Raw genomic sequence first — 20,415 nt, forward strand, 5'->3', positions numbered from 1 at the left:
GTGTGTGTGTATTAGTACTTATGTTTTAACACCCCCCCCCCCCTCAAACTTTACGAGGAGATGACCGAAAGTTTGCCAAGGAGAAACAAGAAACGAGGAGCAGGAAGTGCTTTGGTAAAAAAGTCTGCAAGCCGATATTCAGAAGTGACGTATGGCAGTGTAACTGTCCCACAAAGATACTCATCACGAATACAGTGACAGTCCATTTCTATATGTTTGGTCCGCTCATGAAAGGTGCGGTTGCTGGAATTATAAATCGCACTTTTGTTGTCGCAACAAAGCTTCAAAGCTCCGGAACTTTCAACTCCCATATCTTGAAGAAGACTTCGAAGCCACACAAGTTTCATTGTAGTAGTTGTCATGGCCCTGTACTCAGCTTCAGTGGAGGACAACAAGACTTTCTGTTGCTTCTTGCATCTTCAAGCAATTAGCGAATCTCCTAAAAATATACAAAAGCCAGTAGTTGAGATTCGATCATTTGAGTTTTCTCTCCAGTCAGCATCAGTATAAGCAAGTAAATCTAATAAGGAGAATGATGATAGGAATAGCCCCTTAGTTAAAGTATTTTTGATGTAGCGAATGATCCGAAGCACAACACTCATATGCACAGTTGTAGAAGCATGTTGAAATTGGCTTGCGGAGTGCACAGCATGAGCGATATCCGGCCTGGTGATAGTGATGCAGTGGTGATGGTCGGCTGCAACGTATCTGCTGGCTGGAAGAGGCAGTGCGACTCTCACGATCAACAATGGGCAGAAATAAGAGAAACAGTCACCCAAAATGATGGTGACTGTGTTAACCCTCCTTTTATTGAAATAGAGAACCCCAATGAACAAGTACAGTGTTGAACGATAAATGAAATAACAAACAATGCAAAGGAATGAGACAATAGGTAAAGTAAAAAAAAATGCTGGAACGAAAAAAGGCTGCTGCCCAAAAAAATCAATCCCTGCCTTCGTAAAACCCTAGGAGAGGGTTTTAAATATTCAGCTGGCGGATCCGAGTCTCGGGTCCAGTCATGGACCCGAGACGAGATCCAGGTCTTCTTCTTGATGGATCTGGATCCGGGTCACGGGTCTTGGGGTAGGGTCTGGGTCCATCCTGCCCTGCATCATTCTCCCCAGGTGGGAAAGAAGTCGGCTCTGACGACTTGTTGTCTCCACAGTAAGCATATAGATCAGACACATTAGATGTAGGAGAAAGGTGCCAAGTTTCGGGCAGCCCAAGGAGGGAAGATCGGTGAACTAGGCCCGCTAGCCGGGGCAACCCGGTCTCCTTGGTGGGAAGGAGAACTATCCTATGACCCTGAAAGACAAATGTGTACGTATTCCTACGGCCATCATGGATGGTCTTACGGTCAAACTGTCAGAGACGTCCCAATAGGATGTGACACGCACTCATGGGCGCCACGTCACACCACACTTCATCGTGGTAATGCTCCCCCATAGAGAACCGAACTAGACAACGTAGGGTGATTGGCACCTCGTTGCCTTTCTTGAACCATGCCATTTTATAAGGTTGGGACAATTTTTCTGTTTTTAGGTTCAAGGTTGACACGACACTTTCGGACACCATATTCTCGCACGCTCCAGTATCAATGATAACATCACATGCACGCCCCTCACAGTTACACCGAGTTCTAAAAATATTATTTCGCAACCATTTTGTGGGGTCGACTCTCGGGATGTGGTCAACACATGACGAATGGTTAACAAATTTTCGATGCTGCCATCGAACTCTATGATCATTCCCCTCAACAAGCGACTCACCCTCGCTCTCACTATCGGACGCAGACTCAACAATGCCCTCTGCTAGATGAGTGTTCTTATTCATGGTGGGACACTTGGATGCAATATGACCTAACTCTTGACACCTAAAACAATGAACAATGGACTCATTGGGCTTACCCTTGGATCTGGTGTGGTACGCAGGTCCAGACTGATCGGGTTTGCTAGGGTCGACTCCTTGGGCGGACTTTGAGTCTTCTTTCCTAGGGGAGCTCGCTCACCTGATTGGGAAACTCGACTTGGGTTGACTGGACTGATCACTACGGGATGTCCTATGTTCCTGCCTCCTTTTCAGTTTCTCCTCTACATTCATAGCATAATTACTTGCCTGATCCAGTGACTCGACTGTGATACAACTGAAGTCGTCAGAAATAGCAGGACGGAGACCAGAAATATACCTCGTGACCTGCCGGCGGGCGGTCTCCTCGATCTGCACTCGTAGGGAAAGACGATGGAACTCTGCAGTGTAATCCGCCACAGTATTGGTGCCTTGACGCAGGGTCAGATACTCCTTGTAGGCTCTCTCGGCGTGATCTGACGGCACAAACTTAGACTGCATCAACCGTCGCATCTCTTCCCAAGTCTGTACACGCTCTAATCTCTGTCGCTCCCTTGACCGCTGCATCTCAACTCACCATGTCTGTGCTAGGCCTCTCAACCGAGTAGAGGCTAGGGAGACACGACGGTGCTCGGCGACATCGTGGTAGTCGAAGAAGAATTGGACGGCATATGACCAATCAAAGAACTGCTCTGCATCGAACCGACCTGCGAACTCTGGAAGCTCTAACTTCACCCCATACGTGGAGGGGCACTTTGGTGCTCTCTGCTGACGGGCCTCCACCATGCCTGCAGGGTATTCATCCCAAAAAGTATCGTCCCACACTGCTCTATCATCGCGATTCTGCTCGCCTGGCTGCTGGCGTTGTGCTACTCCAATGACGTGTGGGGGGCGCTCAGGTCACGCCGGTCCTTGCTGAATCTGCCTCGGTCTGGCTGGCCCATGGGCGGGAGCCATCTGCGTCCGACGTTGGGGTACCGGTATGACAGGTGGTCCTGCGATAGGCGGAAGGGTTGGTCGGATCTCGGGCTCTAGGTGAGTAGAAATTGGATAGTATGGGTTTGGGTTATAGGTCGGGTTAGGATAATGGTATTGGGTAGGGTATGGTATTGGGTTTTGGATCTGAGGTGGGTTACCGGGTTGGTTCTGGTTCGGGTATCTGGTTGGGTTGGTATTGGACTGAGATGATTCGCCCGACTGGATATGGATCGGGCCTAATCCTAGACTATTCGTCGGACCCAAATTTGAATAGGTTGGATCGAGGATCGAGTTGTGGGGGTAAAAGGCTTGGTTTGAACTCGATCCACGATCCCTACAATTATGGGTCTGGTTTTGACCCGGCTCAACATCAAACTGGAGCTCCGTCCGGGTCCGATACAGGTTTGGGTCGGTATGGGGTCCCATTTGGGGTTCGAAAATAACGGGTTGGGCCGGATTCGTAGTAAACTGCAATCCAAACCCAACTGGGTAGGCTGGATATGGGTTTGCAGGACCCATACCCGCCACTGGGAACCCAAAGGGTGGTCCCTAGAAATCGGGTATAGGTCCGATCCTAGTGGGATCTCGACCGGACCCTGCTAGAGCATGTCCGGTCCATAGGGGTTCAGTCCCCTTGGTCTGCAAATGTGTTGCAACAGCGCCCCCGCGCACAGGTGCTGGGAAAACTGACAGACCCACCCCAGTCTGGGCTGAGGTAGGTGTGTTTGCAGCTTGACTCGGCATCAGGTTCGGCCCACGTAGACCGTGCCCGATTGGCAGCCCCTGCTGCGTCGGTCGTTGCCCTACTTGCGCCCCCACGTTGCTGATGGGCAGGCTTTGGGGTAACGGCTGGCCGACGTCCCTGCATAACTCCTTCGCTGTATCACCAGATGGCACGACTAACAGGAAGTGCTGTTGGGTCACAGCCACAGATTCGACAGGGACGACACCAACCTGCTGAGTAGACGATGAGGGTGGTACTGCTGGTGAATCAGTCGCTGCAACTCGACCCTCCACCTCATCCAATCGCCGTGATATACTTGCCACGTCCCGGCTGACTCGCAATACGCTTTCCTGCATCTTCGTCATCATTTCCATCATCAGTAGTATTGGGTTCGTGTTGCCGACATCCTCCTGCTCGATCTCTGTCACCGGATCGCCCCTCACCTCCGAACTCATATTGCTGTCGGGGAGAAAAGGTGTTGGCTCTGATACCAACTGATGCAGTGGTGATGGTCGGCTGCAACGTATCTGCTGGTTGGAAGAGGCAGTGCCACTCTCACGATCAACAATGGGCAGAAATAAGAGAAATAGAGAACCCTCCTTTTATTGAAATAGAGAACCCCAATGAACAAGTACAGTGTTGAACGATAAATGAAATAACAAACAATGCAAAGGAATGAGACAATAGGTAAAGAAAGTAAAAAAAAAAATGCTGGAACGAAAAAAGGTTGCTGCCCAAAAAAATCAATCCTTGCCTTCGTAAAACCCTAGGAGAGGGTTTTAAATATTCAGCTGGCGGATCCGGGTCTCAGGTCCAGTCATGGACCCGAGACGAGATCTGGGTCTTATTCTTGATGGATCTGGATCCGGGTCATGGGTCTTGGGGTAGGGTCTGGGTCCATCATGCCCAGCATCAGATAGTCAGATAGGTGAGGGATCCAATAAGTTGCCTGTGGGGTGTAAGATCATCCAACATAACTCCATCTTCCAATCGTAATTTAGCGTTGATAATCTCTGGAGTCTCAACCTTTTTATCATCTGAAATCGCAGATTTGGAACATATATCCGCAGCAAGCTTCAGCTGTGACAAAATATACCCTCGAGGAGAGTACGCTACTTCGATACCAAGAAAGTACCTGAGAAAATCCAAGTCAGACATATCAAAGTTATGTTTTAACATATTTTTAACAGTAAGAATACAACTTTCATCATTGCCTGTGATGATCATATCATCAACATAAAGCAGAAGGATGATAATGCTATTACCCGCACTTTTAATAAAGAGAGCAGTGTCAGTATAACATAAACGAAATCTCAATTTTATCATGATAGCACTAAATCTATCATACCAAGCCTTAGGGGCTTGTTTAAGACCATATAAAGCTTTTAATAAGCGAAGAGTTTGATATTGGTCAAGATTAATTCCGGACGGAGGATCCATATATACTTCTTCGTTTAATTGACCATTAAGAAAGACATTTTTAACATCTAATTGAAATATAGGTTATTTCTTAGATGATGCTACAACAATTAAAGTTCTAACACTTGTCATGTGAGCCACAGGGGCAAAAGTCTCCTCATAATCAATACCATATTCTTTTGAGTATCCCTTAGCTACTAATCTTGCTTTATAGCGTTCTAGGGAACCATCACTTTTTGTCTTGACTTTGTACACCCAACGACATCCAATAGCTTTCTTATTTGGAGGAAGTTGAACTATTTCCTACGTTTTAGCCTTATTTAAAGCATCTAGTTCAACTCTCATCGCTTCAACCCAATGAGATATTTTTTGCTTGATTATAATGAGAAGGCTCATAGTATGAATGCAAGGCTATTAGACAAGCTCTATAATTAGGAGAGAGAGATTCATATGAAACAAACCTATTAGGTGGAATTGAGGCTCTAGAGGATTGTCTAAGGGAAGTTTCTTCTATAGGTTCATTAAGTCGCAAGAATTTTTCTAAAGCACTAATAGGTTGTTCTTGTTCACGCCGGGTGTAAACTTGGAGATTGTCACCATTAGTTGGTGATACTTCAATATTATGAGAGTCATCACTATTATGTGTATTTTCTAAGATTTCTGGATGACTTAAAGAGTTATCATTTGTATCATCTAAAAGGTCATTGAGAAACATATATTCAATTTCGTTTGGATCATCTAATATTTCAAAACCGCTTTCATCTTCTAAAAAGGTCATATCTTTGGAGACATATAGCTTATTATTTTTATAGTCAAAACATTTATAGCCCTTTTGATTTTCACCATATTCTAAAAATACACATTCAATTGCTTTTGGTGATAATTTATCTCTTTTATGTAGAAGAACAAAGCATTTACACCCAAAGATACAAAGACGATTGTAATCGGGTGTCATGTCAAAGTTTTTCATAAGGAAAGATATTCTTTAAGTTTGAAGATGGCATTCTATTGATTAAATAGGTAGAGGTTAACACGGCTTCGACCCAAAACTTTTTAGGAATATTTTTAGAAATAAGTAATGATCTAGTGGTTTCTAAGATATGTCATTGTTTAAGGCGTTTTCATGGGGAGTCATGTGAAAAGAAGCTCCGGAATCTAAAATCCAAGAATACGTACCGGGAGGTGATGATGAGGCAATGGCGGCACCGGAGGTGGAGGAAGTAGCCTTTAGAATTTGTTGGAGAGCCATGGAAATTTGACCAAGCGTGTCCTTGAGATCCCCGTTTTTGCCTTCATCTTCTTTGGTGGAGGATTCCTCAACGGAAGCCACCTTAGGCTTAAAAGTCCCATTTAGCTTTGGGCAAACGGGTTTGATATGTCCCGGCTCATAACAATGATGACATATAATCATTTTCCTTCCACCACTCCCTTGTTTACCAAAATGAGGTGGCTTGTATGTTTTAACATGGTTGTCGTGTTTAGACACGGCAAGAACTTCCTCCGTACTTTTACTCATGCCATGCCTAGTCTCTTCTTGAGTAATTTCGGCAATAGCATCTTCCAAAGGAGGAATAGTGGATCTATGAAGGAGTGATGATCTTACTTGCTCAAACTCGGGACGAAGCCCAAATAAAAATTAAAACAATCTATCTTGTTCCATTTGTTTTTGTCTAAGTTGTACATCCTCCATAGCAACCCATTTATGCTCTAAAAGAGCCAATTCATCCCACAAGGAATTTAGAGCACTATAATAATCTTGTATGCTCATATCTCCTTGTTTTGTGGTTCTAACTTTTTCTTGTAAAAAATAAGCTCTTGCAAGATCTTTTTGGGTATAGATACCCTGCATGAAAAACCAAACTTCATTGGCTGGGCAAAATTTGGCAATATTAGCACATACCTTTAATTCAACATTATTCATAAACCATGCTAGGATTTTTGCATGGTTGCTCTCCCAATCTTCTATTTGGCGTTGATGATCTTCTATTGCTTTGAGGCGAGCATCTCCCTCAAGAGCTTTCTCTTGATCTCCTTCCATCTTTGCGAGCTTAAGTTGAGGTTCCGGAACGATCCCCATTACAAATCTCCAAAGTTTCTTCCCTTTGAGATTGTTTTCCATTACGGATGCCCACATCATGTAATTTTTTCCATTGAGCTTGAATGATAGGTCGATCTTGGCTTCCATTGCTTTAATAAGACGATGTGAAAATAAAAGAAAGTTGAGAGAGACAAGATTTCACCTTGAAGAATCGAATGGCTCTGATCCCATGTAATGAAGTATGCAGAAGAATTCAAGAATGCAAATGCATTCACAAAGTCCAACACCGGACTAATACACAAGTAAAAGAGAGAAGAAATCCACTTAAGGGAAATATAAAAGGCCTTGCAACAAGGCTACACACATAAAATAAAGACTCTTTTTATTAAAGAGGAGCTCTCAAAAGCATGTAAACATACAAGGGGATACACCCTTATTTATACACCAAGGGAGTCACTTAGGGGCTCCCAACAGAGTCGTTGGGAGCCCCCAACGACTCTATGTGGGGCCCCTAAGTGGCTTAAAAAGAAAGATTTTAAAAAATAAAAAAAGAGAAAAAATAAAGGAAATAAAAGAAGGAGAAAAACAAGTACCCCTATCAGGTACTTGTGAAAAGATCATAATACCCCTATCGGGTATTATGATGTATATATATATATACATATGTTTTAACAAGCACTTCCTGTGACAATGTAGAAGTGATATAGGCAACCAACGCCTGATCTCGCTTCATCCAAGATACATACTCTGGATTTCTAACATAGGTAATAGAAAGATCTCCTTCACCATTCTTTTCTTCTTGTGGTATGAACTCTGGAGGAACAGGAACAAAACTATCCAGATGTCCAGAAAGGTCCTACTTCTTATGAATGGTATGATTTGTCGCTTCCAAGTTAGGAAATTGGAATTGTTCAGTTTTTCAGACATGAGTTGACTAAGAAAGTTTGAGGAAAAGCCAGACTGAGAATGAGGAAATGAGTCCATATTCTATCAAAATCAAGAATAGGAAGAAGTAAGAAATAAGTAAATGGCTTTACGACAAAAACCAAATTTCTATTGAATTCTAATAAAATTCAGAACAAAAACTCAATATCAGAGAATTCTGCTGCCACCGTCCTTTTTTTTTATGATTGGTATGATAAAACTGAGGCAGAAAAACAGAACTACGCAGTAAGAATCTATTCTGAATTAAGAATTCAAACAAAGGGACACGTTACTTGGAAAGTAACGTGTTTTCTTTCAGAATATGAGAGAATATAGACAAGCAGTGTAAAACAGAGAAAAATATAGAGTCAAGACAGATCGAGGATCACTTCCAGATCTGAATCTGATGTGTCGTCAGAATGCAAAAGGACGTGATCCAATTCAAGCTTTGAGATCACGTAAAGATCGAATGGTTTAAATCCGAGCTTGCGTGATTATTTAGGTTGTTAATGTATAAGATCACATGCAGCAATATGCCAATACAAAAGCATAACAGAAAATCAACAAACAGAGAATCCACCAATACAAAAGCATGAACAAAAAATCAACAAACAGAGAATCCAAGTTTTGGAAGAGGAAGACGTTGGATTTTGTAAGAAAAGGGAATACGTTATTTGAATGATTTGATTTGAAGACAAGGGGAATAAAGGAGGAAATCAGAGGAACAATAAGAAAAGGAGTAAGAAGCTTTACCGGATGGATAAGAAGAAAGAAGAAGATCTAGAAGATGAAGAAGCTTTACCAGATGTTCATAAGAAGATCACGATCCTTAAGGCTTGATCTGGTGCTCTGATACCATGATAGAAATCGTGGGTTCCTTCTCATACACAAGACTGAGCACAAGGTCAGAGGAGAATACGTGAGAGCTGCACAATCCTCGACTGGAGGTTGCGGTATTGGGCTTCCCATCAAATACACACTGTTACAATTACTAGGGTACGAAAATACTGTAATGAAGTATGCGGAAGAATCCAAGAATTCCAATGCATTCACTATGTCTAACACGAACAAACGAAACAAGCATAAGAGAGGAAATCTACCAAGGGATATACGAAGGGCCTTATAACAAGGCTACACACATAAAAAGAATATCCCTTTTATTGGAGAGGAGCTCTCTAAAAGCAATACAAGATACAAGGGGGTTCCCCTATTTATAAGCAAAGGGAGACCAAAGGGGGCTCCCAATAGAGTCGTTGGGAGCCCCCAACGATCATAATTGTGACCGTTGGGGGCCCCAACGACTCCATTGTGGGGCCCCTTTGGTATCCCAATAAACATTTTAGAAAATAAAAAAATAAAAAACAGAAAAATAAAAGAAATAAAACAAGTACCCCTATTGGGTACTTGTGAAAAGACCATAATACCCCTATCAGGTATTATGGTGAATACATCTATATTTATATATATATATATAGATGTATTATTACATATGTCATATATATATAGATGTATTATTACATATGTCATATATATATAGATGTATTATTACATATGTCTTAACACCCCCCCTCAAACTTTACGGGGAGATGACCGAAAGTTTGCCAAGAAGGAACAAGAAGCGAGGAGCAGAAAGTGCTTTGGTAAAGAAATTTGCAAGTTGATATTCCGAAGTGACATATGGCAGTGTAACTGTCCCACGAAGATATTCATCACGTACATAGTGACAGTCCATTTCAATATGTTTAGTCCTCTCATGAAAGGTCTAGTTGCTGGCAATATAGATTGCACTTTTGTTGTCGCAACAAAGCTTCGAAGCACCGGTAATTTCGACTCCCATATCTTGAAGAAGACTTCGAAGCCACACAAGCTCCATTGTAGTAGTTGTCATAGCCCTGTATTCTGCTTCAGTAGAAGACAATGAGACTTTCTGTTGTTTCTTGCATCTCCAAGCAATTAGCGAATCTCCTAAGAAAACACAAAAGTCAGTAGTTGAGACTCGATCATTTGGGTTTCCTCCCCAGTCAGCATCAGTATAAGCGAGTAAATCTAAGGAAGAGAGTGAGGATAGGAATAGCCCTTTAGTCAAAGTATTTTTGATGTATCGAATGAACCGAAGCACAACACTCATATGCACAGATGTAGGGGCATGCTGAAATTGGCTTGCAGAGTGCACAACATGAGCAATATCAGGCCTGGTGATAGTCAGATAGGTGAGGAAGCCAATGAGTTGCCTGTAGGGCGTAGGATCATCCAGCAGAACTTTATCCTCCAGTCGTAGTTTAGCATTGATAACCTCGGGAGTCTCCACCTTTTTGTCATCTGAAATCCCAGATTTGGAACATATGTCTGTAGCCAGCTTCATCTGTGACAAAATATACCCTCGAGGAGAATATGCTACTTCTATACCAAGAAAGTACCTGAGAAAACCCAAATCAGACATATCAAAATTATGTTTTAACATATTTTTAACATTAAGAATACCACTTTCATCATTGTCAGTGATGATCATATCATCAACATAAAGCAGAAGGATGATGATACTATTACCTGCACGTTTAACAAAAAGAGCAGTGTCAGTATAACATGAACGAAATCCCAATTGTAACATGATAGCACTAAATCTATCATACCAAGCCTTAGGGACTTGTTTAAGGCCATATAAAGCTTTTAATAATCAAAGAGTTTGACCTTGGTTAACACTAATTCCCGGCGGAGGGTCCATATATACTTCTTCATTCAACTGACCATTAAGAAAGGCATTTTTAACATCTAATTAAAATATAGGTCATTTCTTAGATGATGCTACAACAATTAGAGTTCTAAGGCTTGTCATGCGAGCCACGGGGGCAAAAGTCTCCTCATAATCGATGTCATATTCTTGTGAATATCCCTTAGCAATTAATCTAGCTTTATAACGTTCTAGGGAACCATCACTTTTTGTTTTGACTTTGTAGACCCACCGACATCCTATAGCTTTTTTATTTGGAGAAAGTTGAACTATTTCCCAAGTTTTAGCCTTATTTAAAGCATCTAGTTCAACTTTCATTGCTTCAACCCAATGAGGAATATTTTTTGCTTGATTATAATGGGAAGGTTCATAGTAAGAATGCAAGGCTATTAGACAAGCTCTATAGTTAGGTGAGAGAGTTTCATATGAGACAAACCTATTAGGTGGAATTGATTCTCTAGAAGATCGCCTAAGGGAGGTTTCTTCTAGGGGTTCATTAAGCCGCAAGATTTTTTCTAAAGCACTAATAGGTTGTGCTTCCTCACGCCGAGTGTATACTTGGAGATTGTCACCATTAGTTGGTGATACATCATTATCATGAGAATCATTATTATGAGTATTTTCTAAAAATTCTGGATGACTCAAAGAGTCATCATTTGAATCTTCTAAAAGATCATTGATAAACATATAATCAATTTCATTTGGTTTTTCCAATATTTAAAATCCATTTTCATCTTCTAAAAAGGTCACATCTTTGGAGACAAATAACTTATTGTTTTCATAGTCAAAGCATCTATAGCCCTTTTGATTTTCACCATATCCTAAAAATACGCATTTTATTGCTTTAGGTAACAATTTATCTCTTTTATGTAAAAGAACAAAGCATTTACACCCAAAAATACGAAGACGATTGTAATCGGGTGTCATATTGAAAAGCTTTTCATAAGGAGCGATATTGTTCAATTTTGAAGATGACATTCTATTGATTAAATAGGTGGAGGTTAACATGGCTTCGGCCCAAAAACTTTTAGGAATATTTTTAGAAATGAGTAATGATCTAGTGGTTTCTAAAATATGTCTATGTTTTCTTTCCGCTAGACCGTTTTGTTGAGGAGTTCTTGGACAAGATTTTTTATGACAAATGTCATGTTGTTTTAAATATGATTGAAACTCATTTGATAAGTATTCTCCACCCGAATCGGATCTAAGAATGGATATGTGACTTTGAAATTGATTTTGAACTTTTGCATAAAATTCTTTGAAGAAGTTAAAAACTTCCGATTTAAGGTTAAGAAAATAAATCCATACATATCTAGTATAATCATCAATAAAGGTAACATAATATGAATAACCACCTTTGGATAGAACCGGAGATGGTCCCCATACATCGAAATGCACCAATTCAAAAGGTCTTGTTGTCACAAAGGTTCTAACAGAAAAAAAAATAGACTTCATTTTTCCAAAAATGCAATCTTTGCAATTGATATTTTTTTCTTTACAAAACTTGTTTCCAAAAAGAAAAAGATACATTTTAGAGTAACTTGGGTGTCCAAGCCTTTTATGCCAAGTTTCAATATTTTTGTCTTGGACATAAGTACAAAATGAGGTATTTGGAAGCATTAAGTTATCCATAAAATAAAGATCTCCCTTCCTATGGCCTTGCCCAATCCGCTTCCCGGACTGGAGATCCTGCACAAAGCACCCTTGGGATGAGAAAGATATTTCACATCCATGGTCGGCAATTTGGGAAACGGAAAAGAGGTTAAGATTTAATTTAGGAACTATTCTAACTTTTGGAACAAGAAAATTTTGAACATTTTTAGAATCGAGAGTTCCAATATCATTTATTTTGAGAAAAGTTTTATCGACCGTAGAAACACAAGATATTTTTGAATTGGTGTGTACGTTGGTTAATGCATTTTCGTGAGGAGTCATGTGAAAAAAGGCTCTGGAATCTAAAATCCAAGAGTACGTACCAGGAGGTGATGATGAGGCAATGGCGGCATCGGAGGTGGAGGAAGTAGCCTTTAGAATTTGTTGGAGAGCCATGGAAATTTGACCAAGCGTGTCCTTGAGATCCCCGTTTTTGCCTTCATCTTCTTTGGTGGAGGATTCCTCAACGGAAGCCACCTTAGGCTTAAAAGTCCCATTTAGCTTTGGGCAAACGGGTTTGATATGTCCCGGCTCATAACAATGATGACATATAATCATTTTCCTTCCACCACTCCCTTGTTTACCAAAATGAGGTGGCTTGTATGTTTTAACATGGTTGTCGGGTTTAGACACGGCAAGAACTTCTTTCGTACTTTTACTCATGCCATGCCTAGTCTCTTCTTGAGTAATTTCGGCAATAGCATCTTCTAAAAGAGGAAACGTAGATCTATGGAGAAGTAAGGATCTAACTTCAAATTCAGGACGAAGCCCAAATAAAAATTGAAACAATCTATCTTGTTCCATTTGTTTTTGTCTTAGTTTCACATCCTCCATAGCCACCCATTTAGGCTCTAAAAGAGCCAATTCATCCCACAAAGGATTTAGAGCACTATAATAGTCTTGTATGCTCATGTCGCCTTGTTTTGTGGTTCTCACTTTTTCTTGCAAAAAATAAGCTCTTGCAAGATCCTTTTGGGTATACATACCCTTCATAAAAAATCAATCTTCATTTGCCCGACGGAATTTTGCAATATTTGCACATACCTTAAGTTCGACATTATTCATAAACCATGCTAGGATTTTTGCATGGTTGCTCTCCCAATCTTCCATTTGGTGATGATAATCTTCAATGGCCTTGAGACGAGCATCACCTTCAAGTGCTTTCTCTTTATCTTCTACCATCTTTGTGAGCTTAAGTTGGGGTTCCGGAACGGTTCCCATTACATAACCCCAAAGCTTCTTGCCTTTGAGATTATTCTCCATTGCGGATGCCCACATCATGTAATTTTTCCCATTGAGCTTGAATGATAGATCTATCTTGACTTCCATTGCTACAAAATGAAGATGTGAAAAAGAAAGGAAGTAGAGAGATACACGATTTCACCTTAGAAGATCGTATGGCTCTGATACCATGTAATGAAGTATGCGGAAGAATCCAAGAATGCCAATGCATTCACTATGTCCAACACGGACAAACGAAACAAGCATAAGAGAGGAAATCCACCAAGGGATATACGAAGGGCCTTATAACAAGGCTCCACACATAAAAAGAATATCCCTTTTATTGCAGAAGAGCTCTCTAAAAGCAATACAAGATAAAGGGGGTTCCCCCTATTTATAAGCAAAGGGAGACCAAAGGGGGCTCCCAATAGAGTCGTTGGGAGCCCCCAACGGTCACAATTGTGACCGTTGGGGGGCCCAACGACTCCATTGTGGGGCCCCTTTGGTATCCCAATAAACATTCTAGAAAATAAAAAAACAAAAAATAAAAAACAGAAAAATAAAAGAAATAAAACAAGTACTCCTATTGGGTACTTGTGAAAAGACCATAATACCCCTATCGGGTATTATGGTGAATACATCTATATTTATATATATATAGATGTATTATTACATATGTCATATATATATATATATATATATATATATATATGTATTATTACATATGTCTTAACAAATACCCATCATACAACAAAGGTAATTTACAATATGCCATTAATACTATTAATGAACATGTGTTGAAATCTGTAATTAGATAAACACGAATTGGGTTTTGGATAAGATCCAAAGTTCCAAACCCAGTTCGTGAATGATGGCTTCTTTTCAAGGATGTCATCCTCATCTTTAAAAAATGTTTTTTCTTTTGAAAAATTATTCAAAATATCTCTGAATTTCAAAAGATTATTTTTTTTTTGTAAATGCTTTGTTCTTTTTCAAGGACAAGATAAACTTTCACAGAAAGCTCTTGAATGTGCTTTTATTGGTTATGGTGAAAATAAAAAAGGATATAAGTGTTATTATGTTAAAACTAAAAAAAAATTATATTTCAAGAAATGTGACTTTTCTTAAAGAATAAAATAGATTTGAACCTCAAAAACACAAGGAAGATATTGATTATTCTTTTCTCTTTGACTTATTACTTAGAAGTGAATCTAAATATTCTAATGATATTATTTGTGATAATGGTTTTGATGACAATTCTCATCAAAATGATGTTTCTCTCAATGATATCCATGTGTATACTTGGCATGATGGAAATGAGCATCAAAATGCTCTTGACATATTTCACAAAATCTCCCTTTAAATGACCAAGTTGAGGAACTCTTACCTCGATGATCCTTTAGGAACATTAGATCTCCTCAAAAAATTGTGTCATATGACTCTTTTTTCCCAAATTATAGAGCTTGTCTAATAATGATCCATTTACATCACGAGCCTTCAAACTTTAAAGAAGCTAAGCAATATTCACATTGAGTAGATGTTATGCACCTAGAATTAGAAGCACTCAACAAAGCTAACAATTGAAAAACCGTAACTATCCATTTGGGTAAGAAGGTTATTGGTTGTAGGTGGGTTTATAAAGTAAAAACTAAAAATGATGGGTCATTAGAAAGATATAAAGCTAAATTATTTACTAAGGGGTATGCACAAAAATATAAAATTGATTATGATAAAACATTTGCACCGATTGCTAGGATGACTAGTGTAAGAACTCTAATAGCCTTAGTATCTATCAAACAATGGCCAATTTACCAATTAGATGTCAAGAATGCTTTTTTAAATGGGGATCTTTGTGAAGAAGTCTTTATGAATCCTCCGTCGAGACTTGAAATAGAAAAAAAGAAAAACTCTTAAGCTTATTAAAGCTCTTTATGGTGTTAAACAAGCTCCAAAAGCTTGATATGACTATTTCAGTAAAGTTGTTCTTGATAGAGGATTTACTTCTTGTTATATTGATACTGCACTTTTTGTTAAGAATGCAGGGGACCACAAATAAATGCCATTAAGAAAAATAAGAATATCAATATTTTGAAACTTCATGATTTAAAAAACATAACCATCACAGGACAAACAATATATCAAGCATCCAATACGGTATCAATGGCTATACAAATAAATGAGTGGTAAAACACTCAGAAATAGAGGTCAATCACTTGCCAGTTAGTCACACACCTATATTGACAAGATGACATGAGGTGCACACACAACTCACCCCAACGACCAACTCGGATTTCCAACAACAATGAGTTCAAAGGCCAATCAACCATCAATCAGACCCAAGGTAAATGACAACACATCACTCATAAACTTGAGAATCTAGATTGATAAGATGACTTAAGGCGCACACATAACTCACCTCAATGGCTAACTTTGACTCAATAACAACAAAGCCAAAAACAAGTGATGCATTATACAAAATTTAGTGATGGATAATTCAAATGTCATAAAAAGACAATACATACTCACGGAAATTAAATTCCAAAAATTGATTTCATACGTAAAAGCCAATTTGAAAAAAAATAATTTTTCAAATCAAATCTAATAAAGATAGATGAAACCTTAGAATGAATATAATGCAATCATATGCACAACAAGATATTAATTGATGCAATCATATACATGGTCAATACAAGCAAGTCTACTACGAGACAATAAAGATATACAACATTAAAGAGGGTCAAAACCTATGTAACACGAACTCGGCTAAAGGGTTGCCGCACTCGCGTCGACACGCCCCGACACGGGTGCGGACTCGGGTGCGGCTTCGGACTCGGCCCGGACTCGGTCAACGCCGAGTCGGACTCGGTCAACGAGTCCAGGCCGAGTCCGTCTATATTTTGGACTCGGTCAACTTTGACCGAGTCCAAAATTGTCCATTTCGAGTTTTAAAATAAGTTTTGGATCCGGGTCGGGTCGGGTCGGGTCCAAACCCGACCCAGATCCATATTTTTTTTGGCAGCCGAACCCTAAAAGGGGTTTATCGACAGGGAGAGGGGCTTACCCTCTCGATTTTGCCTCTCCCCCTCAGCCCCTGCATCTTTCTCCTGCACCCACGCCGGCGATCCGAACTCCGGCGACAGGCAGCCACCGTCTCCCCCTCCGTCAGGTATGTCGACCCTCCTGCACCCTCTGCTCGTAGCCTCCCTCCTTGCACCATTTGCACGCAGAAGAGGGGCTCGGCCCCCCTCCCTGCACCCTCTGCTCGCAGGGGAGGGGCTCGGCCCCTCCCTGTGCTTCCGACTCATAGAGGAGGGGCTCGGCCCCCCTCCCTGCACCCTCTGCTCGCAGAAGAGGGGCTCGGCCCCTCCCTGTGCTTCCGACTCATAGAGGAGGGGCTCGGCCCCCCTCCCTGCACCCTCTGCTCGCAGGGGAGGGGCTCGGCCCCTCCCTGTGCTTCTGACTCATAGAGGAGGGGCTCGGCCCCCCTCCCTGCACCCTCTGCTCGCAGGGGAGGGGCTCGGCCCCTCCCTGTGCTTCCGACTCATAGAGGAGGGGCTCGGCCCCCCTCCCTGCACCCTCTGCTCGCAGAAGAGGGGCTCGGCCCCTCCAATTTTTCCTTGTTTTCGCAGGGGAGGGGCTCGACCCCTCCCTGTGCTTCCGACTCATAGAGGAGGGGCTCGGCCCCCCTCCCTGCACCCTCTGCTCGCAGAAGAGGGGCTCGGCCCCTCCAATATTCCCTGTTTTCGCAGGGGAGGGGCTCGGCCCCTCCCTGTGCTTCCCATTCATAGGGGAGGGGCTCGGCCCCTCCATGCTTCCCTGTTTTCGCAGGGGAGGGGCTCGGCCCCTCCCTGTGTTTCCCATTCATAGAGGTAGTGTTTATTAATATTAACTTTATTTTATTTACTTATTTCCTTTTCAGTTTTCACTTTTCAGATATAATGGCGAGTTCTAGCGGTAGTGTCAATACATTTGGTTCAAGTTCTAACCCTGAATTAGATGTTTCTCAACCACTTTGGAGGCTTGTGACAAAAGGGATAAAAGCTAGTAGTGGTGGTGGTGGGAATGTGCAGTTTCATTGTAATCTATGTAAGACTGTTTTCACAGGTTCTTATACGCGTGTGAAAGCACATCTTTTGCATATTCGTGGTCAAGGAATTAGGGCATGTTCTGGGGTTGACAAAGACATGTTAAAGCAATTAAAAAAAGAACAAGAGGAAGCTGAAAAGAAGAAAATTGCAGAGATGAAAAGCGATTCGATTAATTTGTCTTTCCTACTGCTAGTGATACACAAGAAGAACTTTTAAAGAAAAGAAAGATGGAAAGCAATAAAACAATACAAGCGTCATTCAAAAACATGGCAAGAGCAGAAATTGATAAAAAGATTGGTCGATTTTTTTACTCAAGCTCAATTCCTTTTAATGTAGCTAGAAGTCCATACTGGAAAGATATGATTACATCTTTGGCTAATTGCAATTTGAGTGGTTATGTGCCTCCTAGTTCAGAAAAACTAAGAACAGTCATTCTTGCAGAGGAAAAAAATAGAATTGAAGACTTGCTAGAGACCCAAAAATTTGCATGGAAACGACATGGAGTGTCGATTGTTTCTGATGGGTGGACTGATATACAAAGGCGACCACTGATAAACTTCATTGCTTACTCACTAAATGGGTCAATCTTTTTGAAGACTGTTGATGCATCTGAAGAGTATAAAGATGTTGAATATTTAAAGAGATTATTTGTTGAAGTGATAAAAGAAGTGGGTGAAGAAAGTGTGGTGCAAATCATTACTGACAATGCTCCAGTTTGCAGTCGTGCAGGAATGAATTTGGCAAGTGAAGATACATATTCACATATTTTTTGGACTCCTTGTGCAGCACACAGTTTAAATTTGGCACTTAAGAGTATATACAATCCATCAAAAGATGATGCACATGCACATGAAATGTGCTTATGGATTGAGGAAATAGAGCATGATGTTCGAAATATTAGAAATTTTGTTGTAAACCATCATTATGCCCTTTCTATATTTAATAGGCATTCTGATCTCAAGTTACTGAAAGTTGCTGAAACTCGTTTTGCTTCTCTCATTGTTATGATAAAAAGAATTAAGCAACTCAAGAATGCATTGATGATGATGGTGGCTGATCAAGATTGGGATTTTTATCGTACTGAAGATGATGTCAAGGCTCAAGCTATCAAAAAATGCATCTGTGATGATTTTTGGTGGGATAAAATTACATATTTTGTTGAATTTACAGAGCCTATTTGGGAAATGCTGAGAGAAGTTGACAGAGATGTACCCATGCTTCATAGAATTTATGAAATGTGGGACAATATGATTGAAAAAGTTCAAAGTATCATTTTTAAACATGAGAAGAAAGATATTGCACTTGATGATTCAGAATTTTATAATCATGTACATTCAGTTTTAGTGAGAAGATGGGATAAAAGCAATACACCTTTGCATTGCATGGCACACTCTCTCAATCCAAAATACTATGCAAAAAAATGGTTGACAGCAGGTGTTGGTCATGTTTCTCCAAATGAAGATCCTGAGATATCAAGAAATAGAATGATATATTTGGGAAGACTTTTTAATGATCCTCACATGTTTAATGTTGTAAATAGTGAGTTTGGCAAGTTTTCTACTGGGAGATTTGATTCTTTAGCAGCACTTGTGGCAAGGGACGAGGAAGATCCCCTTAATTGGTGGGCAACATATGGATCAGAGACACCAAATCTGCAACGTCTTGCAATGAAGTTGTTATCCCAACCTGCTACATCATCTTGTTGTGAAAGAAATTGGAGTACATATGCTCAAATTCACAACATTAAAAGAAACAAACTCACTAGTAAAAGAGCAGAGGATTTGGTATATGTTCACTCAAATCTACGATTAATTTCTCGCCGCACCAAAGAAGAGTATAGGTACTTGTTTTTCTTTGTATTCAAAGTTTGTATTTAAATATTTGTATTCAAAGTTTTAAGTTAGATACTAATATAGTGATTTTTTGATGCAGTTGTGGACCATCCAAGAATTGGGATGTAAATCCAGAAGATTTTGACTTGGAGGGAGAACATAATTTACATACTCTCAACATGGACTACCTTGATCCTGTTCTTCCTTCTAATTCAGACGATGAGGCAGATTTATGATAAGTTTTGTTGTTTATCATACTCACAAGCTTCTTTATGTGTTATATTTTGGTAAGTTTGTGTTGTTAAGAATTGCTTTTTTTTTTGCTTTAAAATTTACAATATTTATGTGTTAATTTATTGTTATATATATATAATTATAATATTTAAAATATATATATTTATAATATATATTTTTTAATATATATATATATATATAGCCGAGTCCCCGTGTCCAAATTTTTTGGAATTGCGCCGCACCCGTGTCGCACCCGCACCCGCACCCATGTGACATAGGTCAAAACATATCTAGAGATTCTCAAAGAACAAATAAATCACCATATATTTAGAGATTCAATAGCATGCCTAACTATCACCAATCATGAACCCACAAACAGAGCATAAGCATAATAGCCACTTAAGAGCTTAGAGGAACACTCACTACATGAAAAATATACTCTTATTTACTAACAAATGCACAAAAAATGCATAATACATTCAAAAATATTTTATGCATTAATGATGACAAATCATAATTATTCCATCCAATAGTAATCAAATAGACTACTTGTGGCATATACCTAGGAATATAATGCAAGAGTTCCTTAAATCGACATTATACACAAGTCATCAACTTGAGAATATTTTTTATTCAATAAGACATTTAAAAAAAAACAATATCACTTAAACATATAGGGAATAATACATAAACATGTGATAGAAGAACCTTACAAACGCATGAGAAATATC

General features: G+C 40.0%; 2 protein-coding genes across 3 annotated transcripts in view; one reads left to right on the plus strand and one right to left on the minus strand.

The window, feature by feature from the left end:
• LOC149819545 (acyl-CoA-binding domain protein) overlaps window positions 1–20,415 on the minus strand; it is a 56,307-nt gene that overhangs the window by 33,499 nt on the left and 2,393 nt on the right. The window lies entirely within an intron of this gene.
• On the plus strand, window positions 18,473–19,753 carry LOC149819546 (uncharacterized). Its single transcript, XM_089985359.1, has 2 exons — window positions 18,473–19,458; window positions 19,551–19,753. Exons 1-2 carry the CDS (start codon window positions 18,473–18,475, stop codon window positions 19,684–19,686), a joined length of 1,122 nt encoding a protein of 373 aa, XP_089841485.1. The 3' UTR covers window positions 19,687–19,753.

Source organism: Nuphar pumila, chromosome 13, assembly GCF_984573655.1.
Source record: "Nuphar pumila chromosome 13, dmNupPumi1.hap1.1, whole genome shotgun sequence".
Lineage (NCBI taxonomy): Eukaryota > Viridiplantae > Streptophyta > Magnoliopsida > Nymphaeales > Nymphaeaceae > Nuphar > Nuphar pumila.

What these genes read in the sequence shown, in the direction of transcription:
- LOC149819546 (XM_089985359.1), top strand. Translation starts at nt 18,473, where the DNA reads ATGTGCTTATGGATTGAGGAAATAGAGCATGATGTTCGAAATATTAGA. An exon ending in CGCACCAAAGAAGAGTATAG is followed by an intron (nt 19,459 to 19,550) that starts GTACTTGTTTTT and finishes TTTTTGATGCAG; the next exon opens with TTGTGGACCATCCAAGAATT.